At 32.3% G+C, this 18,737-nt stretch overlaps 2 protein-coding genes across 4 annotated transcripts; one reads left to right on the top strand and one right to left on the bottom strand.

Annotated features, from left to right (window-relative positions):
• The first annotated feature begins 232 nt into the window (after positions 1 to 232).
• LOC147066147 (uncharacterized) lies at positions 233 to 8,150 on the top strand. 2 transcript variants are annotated; one of them, XM_085955567.1, is made up of 4 exons: positions 233 to 659; positions 884 to 999; positions 5,260 to 5,772; positions 7,403 to 8,150. In XM_085955567.1, exons 1-4 carry the CDS (start codon positions 383 to 385, stop codon positions 7,640 to 7,642), a joined length of 1,146 nt encoding a protein of 381 aa, XP_085811693.1. In that variant the 5' UTR covers positions 233 to 382; the 3' UTR covers positions 7,643 to 8,150. The 2 variants fall into 2 exon arrangements, with proteins under 2 accessions (XP_085811693.1, XP_085811694.1); XM_085955568.1 differs by having other exon boundaries at positions 249 to 659; positions 7,662 to 8,003.
• A 918-nt stretch (positions 8,151 to 9,068) lies between these two features.
• On the bottom strand, positions 9,069 to 17,197 carry LOC147066146 (glycerophosphocholine phosphodiesterase GPCPD1). Of its 2 annotated transcripts, none has more exons than XM_085955565.1 (6): positions 15,904 to 17,155; positions 15,370 to 15,595; positions 14,858 to 15,067; positions 13,489 to 13,746; positions 12,778 to 12,924; positions 9,069 to 9,219 (listed from the first exon to the last, which is right to left on the bottom strand). In XM_085955565.1, exons 1-6 carry the CDS (start codon positions 17,019 to 17,021, stop codon positions 9,196 to 9,198), a joined length of 1,983 nt encoding a protein of 660 aa, XP_085811691.1. In that variant the 5' UTR covers positions 17,022 to 17,155; the 3' UTR covers positions 9,069 to 9,195. The 2 variants fall into 2 exon arrangements, with proteins under 2 accessions (XP_085811691.1, XP_085811692.1); XM_085955566.1 differs by lacking the exon at positions 9,069 to 9,219 and adding an exon at positions 11,249 to 11,842 and having other exon boundaries at positions 15,904 to 17,197.
• Positions 17,198 to 18,737: the final 1,540 nt, after the last annotated feature.

Genomic DNA, 18,737 nt, shown 5'->3' with positions numbered 1-18,737 from the left:
ATTCTGCCAAACGGTCCCAAATCCAACAAGTCAAACGGTTCCATTTGATTTGTTTTATTCAGGTTGAATGAAACGAACCCGAGTGTCAGTGTTGCCGTCTAATATCAAATATACGATCGAGCTCAAAGAGAACCTCTTTGTTATTAAAAAAAAATTTTCCTTTTGAACCATAGTGTCACAAATGAATTTATCAATAGGGAAATATTAATTTAGCATTCTGGTAGCCCTAGTCAGGTGCGATTGTGGGCGTGACAAACGCTCACCTGTATATTTTTAAGGGGTAAAGGTATTTACACGTACGCAAGGCAGGTGGAGCTGTCATTATGTTTTGTTTTTGCAATTTACCATAAAACTCGTACATGCTGAGCGCCCAGGATTAGGTATGAGTCTACAAACTTCCAATGGTACGGGGCCTGATCCTCTGCGGCCAGCAGCGGTATCAGAACACGAAAATAATACTCTCGAAACACCAACAACAAAACCCGTCAAATCGTGGGTTCAATTCGACGACGAAGTTTCCGGATCGCAAAAACCAGCCGTACTAAACACGGAAACAGTGCAAGTTAGTCTAGAGAAATCTCCAGAAATTCCTGTTGTAGTAGAACCGGCCACATCACCGCAAAGAAATGTGAGCTTGGTAACTACAAGACAAGGATTCGGTATGTTGACACATTATGTACCTAGGTACCCAAGTTAATTGCCAAATATCGATAAACGATTTATTATTGTGTTTCTGTTGAAAATTTTGTGTAGATGTTTTAATCAACTGACAAGAACACTAATAATACATTTCTCTCAGTTTTCATAATTTGATGTCTAGAATCTTTTACTACTTGCTATTTTTTCCACTGCACCTGTATAATATTGTTGGTTTTTTTTTCAGTAAACGGAGACGTTGTAGTCACTCTCATTCCAATCAACACAAAATGGCCATGGATAACACCAGCTCAATTCCGACCTGAATTAGTTCCGGAAGAACTAATGGCACAAGGCCTAACAGTAAGATATTTATGCTAAGAACTAGTTAATTAAGTTTATGCAGGGCTCGAAATGAATCGGAGCGCACCTGAACACAGCTCCGGTTTATGAAATCCCCGAGATTATCGCTGTCTCGTGGAAAAAAGTAAATATTGCATTTCAGTTTATAAATCATTGATTCTATTAATAAATTCATTTATTTTATATATTGAAATTTAATAAGTACCAAACTTATAAGTACTCGTAACCAAAAATAATATTTGTGACAGTTGTGAATCCTGCTTATCGCCTGCGGCACCGAAAATATTTGCATATCCTGATCTTGCCATACATCTGAACTAGAAAGGTGTATAACAAAAATTCTAACACACTTTTTATATACCTACATAAAATTCCTTAAGTATGTACCTAAATATTATCGAGCGGTTCATTAAGTTATTCGTTTCGAGCGCTGGTTTTAAGCCAAATAGATTGTGGCTATTTTGCAAAACACACTACCATATTATTTCACATGCCCATGCCCTCTAAGATTTATTTTGATGTTTCGTATAAGGTAATCGGGGCCATTCATTGGTATAAGATGGTGTAAGGTGCATTGGGGTAATTCCGACAGAAATTTCTACGAGATGACTAGAGGTTATATATTTCGGTTAATTATTCAGAGTGTTTTATATTTACTGCCATTATTATTTTACCTCTGTGTACTTAAAGAAAAGATGTATTATAAATATATATTAGATTCTGGAATATATAGTTGGGTTCTTTAAATTGAGAATTTGAAATATTGAGTCATTTTTTTTTGGCATTGGGGAAATTACGAACTATCTTGGGGTAATTCCGAAATTATTCAAAAGTTGATTGTATTGCACTTTGACCGAAGGTTTACCTTTCTTTTTCGACCGTAATTACTCCTAACACAAAATATCATCAATTTTGTTAAAAGTATCCATAATCCCTAACTTTTGATACTATTAGTTCGGAATTACCCCAAAAAAAAGGTAGTGGTTCTCAACATTTCAGTTAAGTACTTAGGATTATAGGGATTGTGGAACGGGATGGAGCAGAGCAGGTTTATTCCCGGTTGTCACTGCCAGTTTTGTTCCCACTGGTGACATATAATGAGAAAAATATCCCAATATGACACAAGTACCTACCACCTTAAATCAATAAAATAAAGACGAGGAAAATCAAAGAAAGTGATAATTTTAAAAATCAATTTTTATTTGAGTCTACATTCTTATTTGACTACCTTGATAGAACAATATTTTTTATAAAGATATCTTTTGTTTACTTACTGCTTTTTGCATAGCAAAATAAACTTTCTTCATGACCATACAATTAAATTAGTCAACATTAAAAATGTTAAATCAAAGTCGGAACTTGTCTTTTTAATCATTTTAATCTACTTTTATGGCATAAACTTATAATTTATTCCTGCTAGGAAACCTAAAACTAAAATGCGGGCTACACTGTTAAAATAATCTAACAGAATTGCTTAAGACATGGTCTTAAAGCCTCACATATACATAATAATGAGGTTTGGTACGAAATCAGTCAAAATAAATTCTATCTTTATCATTACATAAGTAATATTCTTTTTCATCAGCACTTTTTTTTGTATATCTATCTTCTTCACTATTAATGACTCTGGAACGTTGTCACTATCTTTTCTTTTGGTCGTAATAAAGGTTAGCTGCTGCTGTAGTTTCATAGTTTTTAAGAAGTTGATAGAGAAATATGTTTCCTCATGTTTTATTATTTCTTCTATGAACCCAATATAGTATATCCGTTTTTTCTGATTGAATATCTGACAAGCACTGAATCATTTAATTTGTAATTTTCCTTCATGGCAGGGTCCTTTTCTTGAGTTTTGTATACAATATCTTTATTTTTCAGTATTAGTAGCAGTTGTTCATCTTTGTCTTTTTCTTTTGAGTCTTCTCTAGTTGTCATATTTTTTCCTTTTATAAAAACATAAACGTGGTTTTTGTCATCTCTTTCAATGTGTCTTTTCTCTTCGTTTTTTTTGTCTGTTTTATCCGCTTGATTTTCTTTACCTTTACTCTTTTTGCCAACACCTTTGCTCTTAGTACAGAGAGAATTTGAATCGTTGTTGGTGAGTATCTTTAGTCAGTTAAACTTTCACCATATTTCACATCTTTTGTTTTTTTGTGACCTTGGTTTGTATATTTTAAAATCATTTTCAGAGTATTCATCCATCAATTCTTTAAATCAAGATAATCTATAATATCAGAATCGCTATATTCGCTCATGATGTCGGATACACTAGTTATGCTGTTAAGTGAAGGCTGGCGTTGCCGCACTTACCCAAGATTATAATAGGACGTGCGATAGCTTCTTATTAGGACGATGCTAAACTTACTTATTTAAATATTAATTTAATTAAGTATATTATGTACATCTAAATTAGATATAATTTTAGTTTCTTTACAGATTGAGAATCACTGCCAATTACTATGAAAAAGTTAAGTGGGCTATTGCGGAATGAATATATATCGGAATAACCCCAAAGGGGTATTTCCGAAAAAAAATTAAAAACACAGCTAGGACGTTGTGTTCCTCTAACAAATTCGTAGAAAACGATAATCTATCGTAAAAGCAATCACTTATTGAAATAACTTACCAGAATTCCGAGATATGTAAGTTGGGGTAATTACGAATCAGCAAAAAATGGCACGAAAAACACTTCTCCGAAAAAACTTGATGGTATGCACGCATTGTTGACACTACCGACTAGCGACGACTAACGAGGCGAGCACAATGAACATGGCGTCTAGACTAAATGTTGCCAATAGGAAAATATCACTTCGATTGGTAGAATTTTTGAACTTTCGGAATATACCCATATTCGGAATTACCCCAATGCACCTTACTTGTTTTACATTGTTATAATGCAGTTAACTTCAATGTAGTCAAAAGTTTTAGGCTCTATAAGATTTTTATAAATAGGCATCTCCATAAATATCAATGCCATAATTTCAAACCTTAGTCGAAAGTAATATGAAATATACATTCTCCAACCAATTCCATATTAGGTATATCATTTTTATTCTGATTTTCTTATTCATGAAGTATCAAAATTTGTATACTCAAGAGTTTTACTAGAATACACTTTAGATAACCTGATTCTCAAGTAGCAATGTAAACGTAATGTTTTGTTGATATAGTTATTCCTGTTATCAGATAACTGGGCAGTCAATTATGCCTTGTATATATTTGTACCCAGGAGCATAAAGAATTAAGTCAACATAGCTTAGCTATTTGCAGGCAAGTATTGCAAACATTTGTACCTAAAATGTGACTTTGATTCCAAAGTATCTTGTAGCGCTAAGTATACTTTTTGATTACATGAGGCTGCTACTATCAAACATAGCCAAGTCACATTTTATTTATATATTCTAGCATCAAAATTCAATACTTAGTATTCACTAAAGTTTCAATATCAATATCGGACTAAGATTGTATAGTAAAACATAGATATCTGACTAATTCTAGCAATGCGGTGTCCATTAAAACTGAAAGTCAGTGACAAAGTATAGTTTACCTGTTTTTGATCTATGTATTTAACTAAAAAGATAAACAATCAAATCAAACTTCTTAAAAACAAATCACTGTTTAAATTTCATAAGAATGCAAAAAATCCTATTTACAAATCAGACAGTCGGCCGGCACGCGTTTAAACTGCCATAAAAAATTATACCACGTTACACTCAAACCAATTTCAGCGCTAATAATACTGTGTGATGGTGTACTAATCATGCGTCAAACATTGTTTACGAATATTAATTTGGACAAGAAACTTTGTCCTTTAAATTTGAAGTTCGCAAAATTCCATCAAAAGCAACACAACAATAATTACCATCTTATTCAATCAATTTAAATAAATTCATTTTTATTAATTAAATAACCATAGTTGTTAATATACCTGCGTAAATTATATTTAAAAATACCCATCCCAATAGAATAAATAATGAAAAAACATAAAATTTTGTACAAATGTTTATCTTTCACCTCACCTGAAAAAAAAATGAAACTGACTTGACCATGTTTGGTTGTAGAAGCCACACAACTTAACATGCATTTGTTTTGTTAATGAGTAATGACAAAGCTATCTGAATCCATTTTGAACAATGTTTGTTTATATTTTCTTTATGAATCATGTTGATACTTATGTCACACTTTGCTCATGACAAAACACTTTGGCGTTTATGGCTTAACTCATATGATATGGATAACTCATCCATTTTCCTTTTTTTTCAGTTGACCGTGGAAGAATACGTACATGCGATGGAAATTTTAGTAAATGATGTCAGATTTACTCTCTACAATGTCTGTTACAAAAGAATCCTGGTCTGTTGGATATTACTGTCATTTATTGTCCTAATGGCATTACTATTCTCCGGCCTGGTGGGTCTCTTATTATTTTCCCTGGGCGTGGTATGGCTGCTTTTAAACGCGGCTGCTATATTTATATGTATGTGGTTGAAGTTCGTATTGTCCAAAGGGCTAGAGAAGTGCCTCGGAAGAGTCAACAAGCAGCTAATGAAGCACAAATTACTTCTGGCGTTGGACGACAGGGGAAAGATATCCTGCCATAAAGTAACACTTTGCTTCATGTATTTTGATTACACACCGTGTGTAACTCATCTTCAACATGTGATCGAAAGAGATGAGGGCGGAAGCATTCCAGCCGGATGGGAAAGAAGACTGGATGTCACCACCAATGACATCATCATTCAAGGCAGCCAAACAACAAGGGTATCGAGTAAACAGGTAAATTTGAATACTAATCGGGTTTGGATTGGTGGATGTTGTAGTGTTTATTTCACCTACTTTATTATGTTTATGTACCCAACACTTCACAGCCGTATACCATAACTAGGTATTCCACATTCACTACTCTGTGTGATCATTACTTTTATCTGAATTTTTACTGTGCCATATGGCCCACGTAGTCCAATGCATAAGGCACTGGCTTGTCCGAGGGCTTCGGATTCGATTTCCAGTGAGATCACAATACATTTATGTGGTTTTCTCAAAACCTCATTGTTTCTGTGACTGCTTGACTTGTATCATTACACCAATGTTTCACTTACACTACTGTCATTGGACCTCGTAGTCTTTTGTAATGTTAAAAAAGAATAAAAGTATAATTCTATGTGCGAAGAAAAGGGGCGATAATTTTTTCAAAATTAGTTGCATATGTGCACAATAAAAAAGGGTTGAGTTCAACCAATGACACTCAATTACTAAATTCCACACAGACACTTATCTCCATTTTCCTTTCGCAACAGAATTATTAGAAAGCTACAGATATGAATTATTATAGATTTCAATGTCAAGACTCGAAGAGCATTAAAACTGGAGAAATTAATCAATACTGTTTAGCATTTCGTCAGCTTGGTCGATTAACTGACCATTACACATCCCATATTCATATTTATGAGATATGGAAGTTTTTAAAAATCATGTTGTGTTAAACATGTTTTTATAAAATAATAACATTCATAAATTTTAATTGTTTTCAACAAATAAATATATTTCGATCTTATCACTACTATACAATTTATCATGTTAAGTCCTTCGGCTAATTAATATAACCATTTTTTTTTTTCATATTTATATGTGGATTACGTCAATTCATCACCAAGGTGACAAATTTTATTTCTTCTTTATTTCCACAATGTTTTCATTAAAGGATATTAAACATATTATTCAACACAAACTACATAGAAAGTCGATGTCCTAATTTGTGAGAAATATAATAATGTTTATTTTGGTAAGGTCATAATACTAATGATCGATTTCCATGCAGGCAGTAGGTCAGGCAATTAGTATGTCAACATGGTAATGTTGGACGTGTGTTTGTTTTGAAGAAATAATGTGTTTATGCGATCCAAATTTTCGGTTTCATTTCAAATTTTACATTGGTATTTCCATTTTTACTAAAATAAAAAATAAAGGTATTGTTTTCAAAAATATCGATAAATATTAAATGTGTTTTCATTCAAATTATAATTTATATACCTATGCTATTCGCCATTCAGCAAAATAAACAAAAGGAAATTATCAACAGGCGTACATCACTATTAAGATATTTTTGGAATCAGACTGAATCATTGCAATTCATAGAATGGTAGAGGTAATTTACATGTCGGTGATTATTTGTTTTATTACAATATATATAATTTATCTATATAATTTAAGTTACAATAAACCTACAAATTTACAGGTAGCACTGTGAGCAACACAGAGTAAGTGTCCTCTGGTTACCTATTTGTTCAATAATTAAATATTGAGATTCATAAATATATCTTATGTTGAGAATACAAATATGTAATCACTGACTTGCTATTTGCACATCTATGTCAAGTTTGATGTAATGGGTGGTTTGCATGTGCAGGGGTTGGCAGAGCATGCCTTTCTTCGCTACTTGCAGCGGTGGGGCAAAGATTTCCTTCGGCACCGTCTCGATTGGACCTTAGATGAGGACGGAGGGAACCCCGCGGCCCCCCGACACCTGTCGCAGGCACTATGTCCGTGTCAATATATCGAGGAACTCCTCCGGAATAAACCTCGCCGTGACCCCCGTGCCTGCTTCCCCCATTGCACTAACTGGTTGAAAAGGCGAGGCGTGGACTGATTGACTCGGCCGCTTACAGGACAGAGCCGTGTGTCTGTACTTACGATATATAGCCCGATGGGGCACTCGTTCTCTACGGGGGAAACAGAACGTCACCCCCCTCACCCCAGGACTACACTGCGCGCGCTTCCTGTGCCCGTGTCAGTTCATCGATGACCATCTCAAATGCAAGCTGCCGGGAGGGATTCTCAAGTTCTGTCCTACTGACCAAAACTTTTACATTGTCTAATAGTCACTAGTAAAGTGTCCGTCCAATTTGTACCTTATTGTTTTTACTATATTTATTGTTATATTTTGTACTTATGTATACATATATGAAACTGAGGCCAGGCCATAAATTTGTAAATTATATTTTATAAAAGCGAAGCACAAGTAATATTTTAATCGTACTTAATGAATCTTAACACATTCCGTCCAAGAGAATTATAAATTGTACTTATGATCTTATACTCGAGTAGTGTAAATAGTGATAATATAATATACAAATAAATATTTTTATTTAATTTTCCTCTCGTCTTTTATTATTTCTGGCACACATTGAATCCATTACCTTTTAAAAATATCCCCACAGGTTTGAAATTACTACATTAGATAGATTCAGAAAAAAAGACACTCACTATCTTTTATTATATTATTTATTTTAATCTTACACATATTAGAAACAATACAATGTACCACATTAATCTCAATCGACATGGTCAATCAAGCAATTTTTGGTAGGTGCGGCAGTGTTCGTAATGGATAACACTTATGGTTCAAAATATTCTATGGACTTCAGTCATTGTTAATGTTTTGATCTGAATGGTCGCAGACAAAAAATATCCACGAACTTTTGTAACCTTCCGATTTTAAAACATGCAACTTAATATTGATTTACACTAGTCTACATAAACACTATCAAGACAAAATAATTAAATGATTTTACTAAATTTCTAAACTGTGATAAGAAAAGTGTTGATATCTTTGTATTGGGCATTTCAATACCCTTCCAATTAAAATAGACGATTCCAAAAATATCATAATTAAAATTAAACAAAACAAATCAATATTCTTACTGATTCTCGTACTTTGTATTTACTGCTATTTAACTTGTCGATTATAATATATTTCCCACTATGATTTATCCTTTTTTTAATTTAATACATTTTTACATGTATTGCGAATTTGTTAGGTAACTTATGACTAATGTAAAATGTGAATCACAACAACAAATAAGTTGACCACCCCCGTAATATGAATTTAAAAAAAAAAAAAAAAACTTACAAAAAATATACGGCAAATAAATAATAAACTAATCAGCACTCCTTACATAGGAACATGGCGCTACAAACAGAGTGGAAGAGCCTGTCAGGCATCACAGAAAATAGTAATACATATCTAGTAAAAATATATTATAAATTTAGATATCTAAATGATTAAAATTAACTATATGGTTTGATGGTTGAATACTGCACCATCCTTTGTGATTGATATTCTTTGATGAACTTATTGCAATATTTATTGTCCAACTAGGCTGCATGGTTCCTTTTAAAACTTCATTATTGCCTTTCTCGTCACTCCTTGTGAAAAATACTCTCCTTTAAGCAAAAACAATAATTATTAATGGGGAGTGTAATGCCACTAGGAACATCTTGCGACAGAAAACATAGTACGTATATACTTTACACAATTAATTGTATTTAGTGTTATAATTAATCAATACAGTATTTAAAAGAAGAATACATCATAATACTATGTACACCAGCGCAATCCAACTGGCAGCCCGCAAGCTGTATAGCAAATTTTTCATCAAACATTGGGGAGAGAATTACCCATCATACATTAAAATATGACAATATTTCATTATAATATTAAATATTAAAAACACTTTTTCAAAACAAAAAAATATACTGTTTAATTTTTCCAGCTTGAAAAAAACATAAATTTGTTGAGAATTAAAATATTGCATTACAAATAAATAAATTTAGAAACAAACTAAAATTGATGAAGTTAAATTTGCAGGAAAATAATTTATTTCATTTTGAATCTTGCAAAGAGTTGTATGAAGAAATGAAGGAATGTAATATAGAAGTGAATTTCGATTTTTTTTTACCTAAATTAGATACCCTGATTGAAGATTTTAATACAAGATTTTCTCAATTTGATGACCTTAAGCTGAGTATTAATTTATTCAGTGATCCATTCAATATCGATATTAGCTCTATTGATCCTAAATATCAATTGGAATTATGTGACCTTCAGGCTGACCCATTTATTGCATCTAGTGGAGCAACTGGAATAGAAGTGTTCAAACTTTTGGATATAGAAAAATACCCAAAAATGAGAGATTTTGGACTTCAAATCATTTCTATGTTCGGAATTACATATATCTGCGAGCGTGCCTTCTCTGACGTGAAATACATATCGTCACCGTTTTAGCAAAACCATCTATGTGCACTTTCTCAAATTGTGCAGGAGAAGGATAAAACTGAATAAAAAAATAATGTTACATTTAAACATTAAAATTATGAAGAATGCTTTATTATAATCAGAAAATGGTCTAAGATTATTATTTTGTTTACAAAAATCTTTTATTTTTAATACAAAAATAATAAAAATACAGTTTGTGATGTCACATAAGTTGTTTTGACCGTTTTGTAAATACACATAGTTTAATTTATTCATCAAAATGTGAATAATAATAAATTCATGAAATACTATTACATAAATAATAGTTGAAATAATATACATAGTGCGTTAGTGATAAATTGCAATATCATTTTATTAATTATTAATGCAATAGTGAGATGATATTATATTTATAAGTTCGTTTACTTTCTATTAGCAGGTTTAAATGTTAGGTTATCGTAGAAATAGTGGTGATCTTTCTCTATTACTCTTTTTAATTCCTGAAGATGTATGTATTTCGACTGCGATATTGGCAATGATTCATTATATATATTACAAAGGCAGTCAAACGGTTGGACTGATAAAGTTGAGTTTGTAAAAGATTGTTCCATCTGGTAGATACTGTAACATTTTAATATCATATACAACAGGATCTCCGATTCGTTTTCCTGGTCTGATTGAACTTAATCCAGATTTAATCTTTTCCATAATTCTTAAAAATTAAAAATCAATGACAAATATTTTATAAGGTTGTTTTGGTCTTGCTAGCCGCATACGTGCTATATAATCAGATGGTGAATATATTGGAGGCTTAAAATACTTTTCTTATGTGGCATGTGCACTATCGGCCTCTATCATGTGTGGCCTTTTTCCAGAAAAAGCTGTTGAATCTCGATGTTTTTTCTCTCTAAAGATATAACTTAGAGCAGTAGCGAATAATTTATTTCGGTTTTGATATCCACACCCATCCGATATTAGAATTATTTCATTGTATTGTCCTGCTTTCGATGAGATGAGACAAATTCATTAGAAGATACATTATGAAGAATGTATATGGTGAAATTGTGTAGTTGCAGCTTTTGTTTATAATACATTTGTGCCTGTGTTTTGGACATAGCAGCACACTTTGGAGACCCATTGTGATTACTAACCATCCAGTAATACTTCTGGTACTCTCCTTCATTTCATTTGTGGTCTTCTAGCATCTTTTTTTTTTTTAATAATGTGGCTATTGTATTCCATTTCTGAAACATTCTTCATTTTATAACTACAGCAGTGATCACTGGCAGTGATGGCACACTGATCTTTACGTGGTTGGTGGATACTGATTTTTTGGTGGTAAATATACTGGAGTATATTCTGCTGCTTTATGACCATTTTCCAGAGACCATTTTTTATATTCATCATGCATTTGTATTTTGGATCGGAAACACGATTCCACATACACCCTGGAGGTATTTTCTCTGCAATAATGGCTGGGAACTTTGGAATTAGATCCAACCATAATGTAACATTTTTCCACAAATCTCTCCGTTTTGATTTTTGGTTGCACTACCAATTATTTATCTTCAGTCAGATTCTTATTACCTGTCATTGTTGCTTTCAATTGGCCACTGTCATCGAGACGTTTGTAGTTGTTTATCCAACTTTTAAATTAATTCTCGCCTATACCCTATTGACCATGTAGGCATCTTCCAGAAATTATGGAATATTTCCTGTCTCTCTTTTTGAGAAAGCATCTTTCAAACCGTCGTGCAATAGCATATGCGTATGCATAGCATATAACATAGAAACAAAGTATGTGTAGCCAAACTGTAAAAAAACATTACACTCTCGATATCAAAATACCATCTTACTTATATGTTACTATAATATACACATAGTGGTTTTTGAACCTTACACATAGCTGTTTTTTATTTTTTGAAATAACTTCGGAGCGAGTTTACCCAACACATAGATCATTTTACTGCCCTATAGAGAAAAAAATAAGGAATGACTTGGTATTTAAAAGTCATTTTTGATAAATGTGACACATAGATGGTTTTGCTAAAACGATGACGATATAATCAAAATATAGGAAAAGCTTGAAGGACTCCACGCTTGAAAATATAATTAGACTTGCCACAACAAAATGTTGATATTGACATAAAATAAATTGTTGCTCAACAACTAAGGCCACAATGCTCCCATTGAATAACTTATAAGTACGTATAAGTATAATCTTTGTTTTGTAAACGTAATTAATTTATGATGAATCAAAAATTTTACAAAAAATAAATTAAATAACTTAATACTTTAGACGCGGAAGACGCACACGGCGCGTAATGACCAGGCAGCCGATCGGTGTAATTAACGTGCATTTTAAAGGGGGCAATTAAAATCTCATTATCTCTTCAGCAGCGAAAGCGTTAATAGTATTATTGTTTTTATTATTTCTAGTTATGTGTTATTTTTGGTTTTTTTGTCCTCTGAAAATACCATAAAACCTTCATTTGGAGCATGTGGGCCCTTAAGTGATATGTTAGAATAGACCTGCCCTGCTGACCAAGATATATCTGTGTTTGAATAAATAACTACATTCTACAATTTTCTTGAAAACCTTTAAAATAGTCTAATACAAATGTCTATGCTTTTTTGTATTCCGTTTCGGATGGAAAACATTGTTCACGTGTAATAGGTGTTCATGATCTGGACAAATATATAACTATGTGTATTATATAAATATAGTATATATATATATCAATTACCTTGTTATCCTTGTCACATAGCTCATCCATTTTATCATATATCACAGCATGCAAACCTAATTCCTTCATGTCTTTAATAGTCTCCTTATTATTGTTGTCATTCCCCCAGCAAAATATCACCTGCCCAGCATCTAGGACTAGTTTTACCTAAAATATGAGTTCAAATAAGTATAAATTAAATTATTGCACCATTCAGATTTAAGAATTCAATAAAATTGTCTTTGGTGGCCTTGTATTAGTTTTGATATTGACCCTGAAATGCTAGGGTTAATTATTATTAGTCATAAGTAGGGTATATAACGTTGGTGTTTTGTAAAAAGGGCAAATCAACCATTTTGGCGAAATCGAGATTTTAATGAAAATACAATATGTACCCCACTAGCTTTGTTGTGTAAAAACGGCGAATTTTTATCTCCACAGGAAAGTACTTAAAAACGATAATCGACTAAAATTAAATTAATTAAAAATACGAAATAAAAAGCAAATGTGACATATTAGGCCTTTTAAACTATTATACAATAGTACCTATTATAATGACAGTATTCTTTCTAAGCTTTATTATAAACTTGTTAGATATTTATAATCATCTACAGGTAAAAAACAAATAAAAGTCAAAAGTTAAAAATCCTCCTCCTGTAAAGTAGCATTTTGGTTAATTCGCCCTTTTTACAAAACACCGACGATAAGGATGTGACTGTCAAGTATCCCCACCTGGGTTGGATCTCGTATTAAATCTTCAGTGTGCACAACAGGTCCGAGAAGATTTGCATTGATTGAATGGCGTATGGCAGCCGGTATTGAGATGCATCGTTGGTCCATATAACCAGGATATTGCTTTGTCACCCCGGAAGTCAAAAACATAACGGGATAAAGATTCTGCTTCAGCCGTAATGCTGTACAAACATCCGGATTGAAACATGAGAATACAATTATCCTCGGAATATTTGAGTTCAAAACAACCTCAAGAATCTGAAACAGTAAACATTATAAATTATGAAACATATCGTCATCAAGCTATTAAAACATCCAATGTGATAATATAACCGAATTAATATTTTTGAAATATATTTTCTGTTCATATAATATATTACAGAGCATTTTGAGTAAAACCTTCAATGTTCTATATACCAGTGGCGAGTGCACATTAAACTTTTGTCAGTCATTCTTATTTGTTTTCATTGAACTAAGAATACAAGTTGCAGGTGGTGCTGGTTAGTTTTTAAAATTGAATTAAACTGCCTAAACCAAAACCATAATACTTGAAGTATGCTATGGGCGATCCGACAAAAAAAGTGCACACTTATGCAATCATACTTATTTGTTTTCGTTGAATGAAGAATACAAATATTACAGATGGTGTTGGTTAGTTTTTTAAAAGTCAATAATCAATAAAAAAATATTCCTCTATCTATAAAATATTTTTTGATGATTATTTACTATTTTAAAAAGTAACAAACTCTATCTACACATTATAGTCTTGGTTCAATGGAAACAAAGGTACATTTGAATAACAACATTTAGTGTGCACTATTTATGTGGAATCTTAACAACCTACCTTCACCCTTCGTCACTGCTATATACCACTAAAATTAAAGTGTAATTAATTATAGAAACCCACAATTTGACATGTCTCATTTTAATAAGACTGCAATACTTCCAATTTACGTAGTAATCATATTACTAACTATTATAAACACTCTATGATGACGAGCCTTTTACTACTACATTCACATTTAGATAAAATCACATCGAAGGTTTTAGCAGGTCAAAGACAATATAGTCTTTCAAATGAAAGTATCTCAACTGCCTTTTTACAATTATTTTTGGTCCTTAACTATTATTCGCTTAAAATATTGGGACTTATGTCCTTTATTCAAGCATATTACTTAAACAGCAACATGCGAAATTGACTCACGTCGGGTTTTGAACTCGCACCCCAGAAACATGAGGCAAGTGTCCTAACAGATACATTATAAAATATCTTAGATTAAAATAGACATAGTGTTTTTATTTATGAAAAAGTTTACTTTTACTTAAATAAAACAAAACTTGTGCCCTTTAAATAAATAAGACCTTATACCTTGTCAATAAATATGTTAAAATCAAAGGGATCATCAAGCTCGAAGTTTCCATTTTCTTCTTCTACAGTCCACTTAACTTCAATATTAAATCCAATAAATGGATCAATTCGCCTTAAAACATCTGAGAGTAGAGAAAATGGTTGGTGATCTGGAAGATGTTCATCAAAGAAACGCTGTTTGCGATTTCGGCCTTCGGTGACATGATATACCTAAATATTGCAGATATATGTACACATTAATGAATTTAAAAGATAAGTGATAACAAAAAAAAATTGATAACGGTATTATTAAGAAAGTATAACAATGAAGTAAAATTTAATTATCTTATTGTAAATAATTAGCACTCCTGTTTAATTTATTATCTTGGGTGTTTTTAATCTTTGATCGATAATATAAATATGATAGATTAATATGAATTTTTAGCCTTCTATTACATAACAGCCAGACCAAAATTGTTAATATAGATAGCAATGCGTTTTGAAGGGAATTTTGAACTATTAGTATTAGATACCTTCAAAATTTGCATTTCTTCCAAAGATAAATTTTTCGTTGGCATCTCGATGAAATCACTTTTATCAGTTTCCAGTTTTCTCTTTGAAGCCAAGCTAATATAGAAATCATGATAAATTATGGGCTTGAGATCTTTACTCAGCTGAACGTCAAACTCTACCATATCTGCACCGCTAACTGCTGCCGCGTTAAAAGACGCAATTGTGTTCTCACGGATCTTCGGAGGCCTGGAAGAATATTCTATACTTATAAAGTATTCATCTTTGGTTTGTGCATAGATTATTCATGTAAGATTTTATGTTAGAAAACAATTTTAAAATCTTGCTTTAGATCAGACTGTACAAAGCGACATTACAGGTTATATTATTATAAAATCAGTAATATACCTACATACAGCAATAAACAATTTTCCAATGTAGTGGTGCTAGTTATTAAGAAAAGAAAAATTTTCAAGATGACAGGAATCTATCAATGTCAGTTCAGCTTGTAAATTATTATTTTCTTAGATTATTATATTACTTTCATGAATACATACTCATCTTGCTTGAAGCTTGCTCCCAACCCGCGATGGCCTACATCAAGACCGGTCCATGATTTACTCCAATGGCTTACATATGATTTCTCCAAATTGCATTTCGATTCATTCATGGGGTGTATTTTTAAATACTCAACAGTCATAATACCAAAAGGTGCGTGGTTGAGTTTATTTATTATAGATTTCTCTATTCTCCCTTCCGATTTTTTAAAATCAATGGGTAATATATGCGAATATGCAATATGAGAAGGCGTTTCATTAGCTGACACTTTTAAATCACTGTTGTAATAATTAACTATAAATGCCAGGTCTTCACAATTTTCTGATATTACATTCATTATTACAAAATCTCCCGCATTATAAACAGTACCAAAAGGTCCTTGCGGTTTAAATTTGCAATCATTATTTTCAAGTTTTGCAAATTCAGTAATAGCAGCAGTCGTATCTTCTTCACTTGAATCAGGATTCACTGTACCGTCTGATAATAATTGCAAAGACGTGGTCATAAGCTTTATATGTAATTTTCCAATATCCACCTTCGATTTGAAGGAGAAGGGATTACGGGAGAACTTTAATTGTATCACGGACTGAGTTGTAAGCCATCCGTTGTCAACTTTTTGCACTCCATTCAATTCACCAAATGTATCATCATGAACACTGGACATATGTATATTTTTCTGGATTATCCGAGGTATTAAATGAGTTTCCCATCGACGAACCATAACGCGATAAGGATTTTCATTCAAAATACATATACAATAACGATACAAAACTTTAACGTGTAACGGTAGTGAAACATCGGCGAACCAATAATCTGATTCAGTTTCTCTATTTAAAACTGTCACCTTTTCATTAGACCAATCACCTAATTCAAGGCAATTGCCGGTGAGACAGACAACTTCTGACTTTCCTAAATTTGGAGCATATACTCTGAACTTCCAATCTCTCAAGTTCACATGAAGTGGGTTTGTTACACCACTTTTATTATTAGCATTATGCTCTCGGTTACTACCAGATGCTGACCGCTTCATTTTTGATATGACACTAACTGTGTTATGAATTGTGTAACAGATACTTATAGGCTTTGAAATTTTATTTCTATTATGACAATGCCACATAAGAAAAAAATCTATGCTGTACCATATCTTATCTACCTAAATACATTCAAATGTCATATCAGTATTCTGATACTAACAATGTAGGGATACATCAATATTATTATCATTGTATTTTTCTTTTATGATCAAAACACTGAAACCACAACAGCTGATATTGACGTTTCCGTTTGAACTTTGAAGTATATCACGTCAACAAGCTATGTGCTACCAGATACAATAATAAATGTTCCAAATTAATTCCTAATTTTCTCAACCAAAAAAAACAACAATCGTTGCCTACCCAAATAATATGTATATAATTAAATTAAAATCTCTTAATTTAACATGTGATAGTTTTTATAAACTGTTTTATTCGAAGAAAAATATGAAATGTAAAAAATAAATAGGAACCATGGTCGATCCTAATGCCGGCGCTCCATTGGCATGGAAGTCAGACGATTAGTTTCGGACTTTTTTTTCGCGTGGAGCATCTAGTTATGCGGACTTTTAATCTGCAGACCAGGCTCGTTGGATTTCAAACATAATATCGTCACCGTTTTAGCAAAACCATCTATGTGTCACTTTTATCAAAAATGACTTTTAAATACCAAGTCATTCCTTATTTTTTTCTCTATAGGCCAGTAAAATGATCTATGTGTTGGGTAAACTCGCTCCGAAGTTATTTCAAAAAATAAAAAACAGCTATGTGTAAGGTTCAAAAACCACGGTTCACAAAAACAACTATGTGTATATTATAGTAACATATAGATGGTATTTTGATATCGAGAGTGTAATGTTTTTTTACAGTTTGTTTCTATGTTATATGCTATGCATTATGGTCTTGCACGACGGTTTGAAAGATGCTTTCTCAAAAAGAGAGACAGGAAATATTCAATAATTTCTGGAAGATGCCTACATGGTCAATAGGGTATAGGCGAGAATTAATTTAAAAGTTGGATAAACAACTACAAACGTCTCGATGACAGTGGCCAATTGAAAGCAACAATGACAGGTAATAAGAATCTGACTGAAGATAAATAATTGGTAGTGCAACCAAAAATCAAAACGGAGAGATTTGTGGAAAAAATGTTACATTATGGTTGGATCTAATTCCAAAGTTCCCAGCCATTATTGCAGAGAAAATACCTCCAGGGTGTATGTGGAATCGTGTTTCCGATCCAAAATACAAATGCATGATGAATATAAAAAATGGTCTCTGTAAAATGGTCATAAAGCAGCAGAATATACTCCAGTATATTTACCACCAAAAAATCAGTATCCACCAACCACGTAAAGATCAGTGTGCCATCACTGCCATCTGCTGTAGTTATAAAATGAAGAATGTTTCAGAAATGGAATACAATAGCCACATTATTTAAAAAAAAAAAAAAAGATGCTAGAAGACCAAAAATGAAATGAAGGAGAGTACCAGAACGTGGACGGTTAGTAATCACAATGGATCTCCAAAGTGTGCTGCTATGTCCAAAACACAGGCACAAATGTATTATAAACAAAAGCTGCAACTACACAATTTCACCATATACATTCTTCATAATGTATCTTCTAATGAATTTGTCTCATCTCATCGAAAGCAGGACAATACAATGAAATAATTCTAAAATCGGATGGGTGTAGATATCAAAACCGAAATAAATTATTCGCTACTGCTCTAAGTTATATCATTAGAGAGAAAAAACATCGAGATTCAACAGCTTTTTCTGGAAAAAGGCCACACCA

This window comes from Rhyacophila brunnea, unplaced genomic scaffold (genome assembly GCF_057557595.1).
Source record: "Rhyacophila brunnea isolate RB1 unplaced genomic scaffold, BYU_Rbru_1.0 scaffold_5, whole genome shotgun sequence".
Classification (NCBI taxonomy): domain Eukaryota; kingdom Metazoa; phylum Arthropoda; class Insecta; order Trichoptera; family Rhyacophilidae; genus Rhyacophila; species Rhyacophila brunnea.
This window is presented reverse-complemented; position numbering and strand designations above follow the sequence as displayed.

Coding starts and splice junctions, on each gene's coding strand:
- LOC147066147 (XM_085955567.1), top strand. CDS start 383: ATGAGTCTACAAACTTCCAATGGTACGGGGCCTGATCCTCTGCGGCCA. Junction 660..883: donor AACTACAAGACAAGGATTCG/GTATGTTGACAC, acceptor TTTTTTTTTCAG/TAAACGGAGACGTTGTAGTC. Junction 5,773..7,402: donor CAAGGGTATCGAGTAAACAG/GTAAATTTGAAT, acceptor TTGCATGTGCAG/GGGTTGGCAGAGCATGCCTT.
- LOC147066146 (XM_085955566.1), bottom strand. CDS start 17,021: ATGTGGCATTGTCATAATAGAAATAAAATTTCAAAGCCTATAAGTATC. Junction 15,596..15,903: donor GCAAGCTTCAAGCAAGATGA/GTATGTATTCAT, acceptor ATATTCTTCCAG/GCCTCCGAAGATCCGTGAGA. Junction 11,843..12,777: donor TATGTGACAAGGATAACAAG/GTAATTGATATA, acceptor GTTTTTTTACAG/TTTGGCTACACATACTTTGT.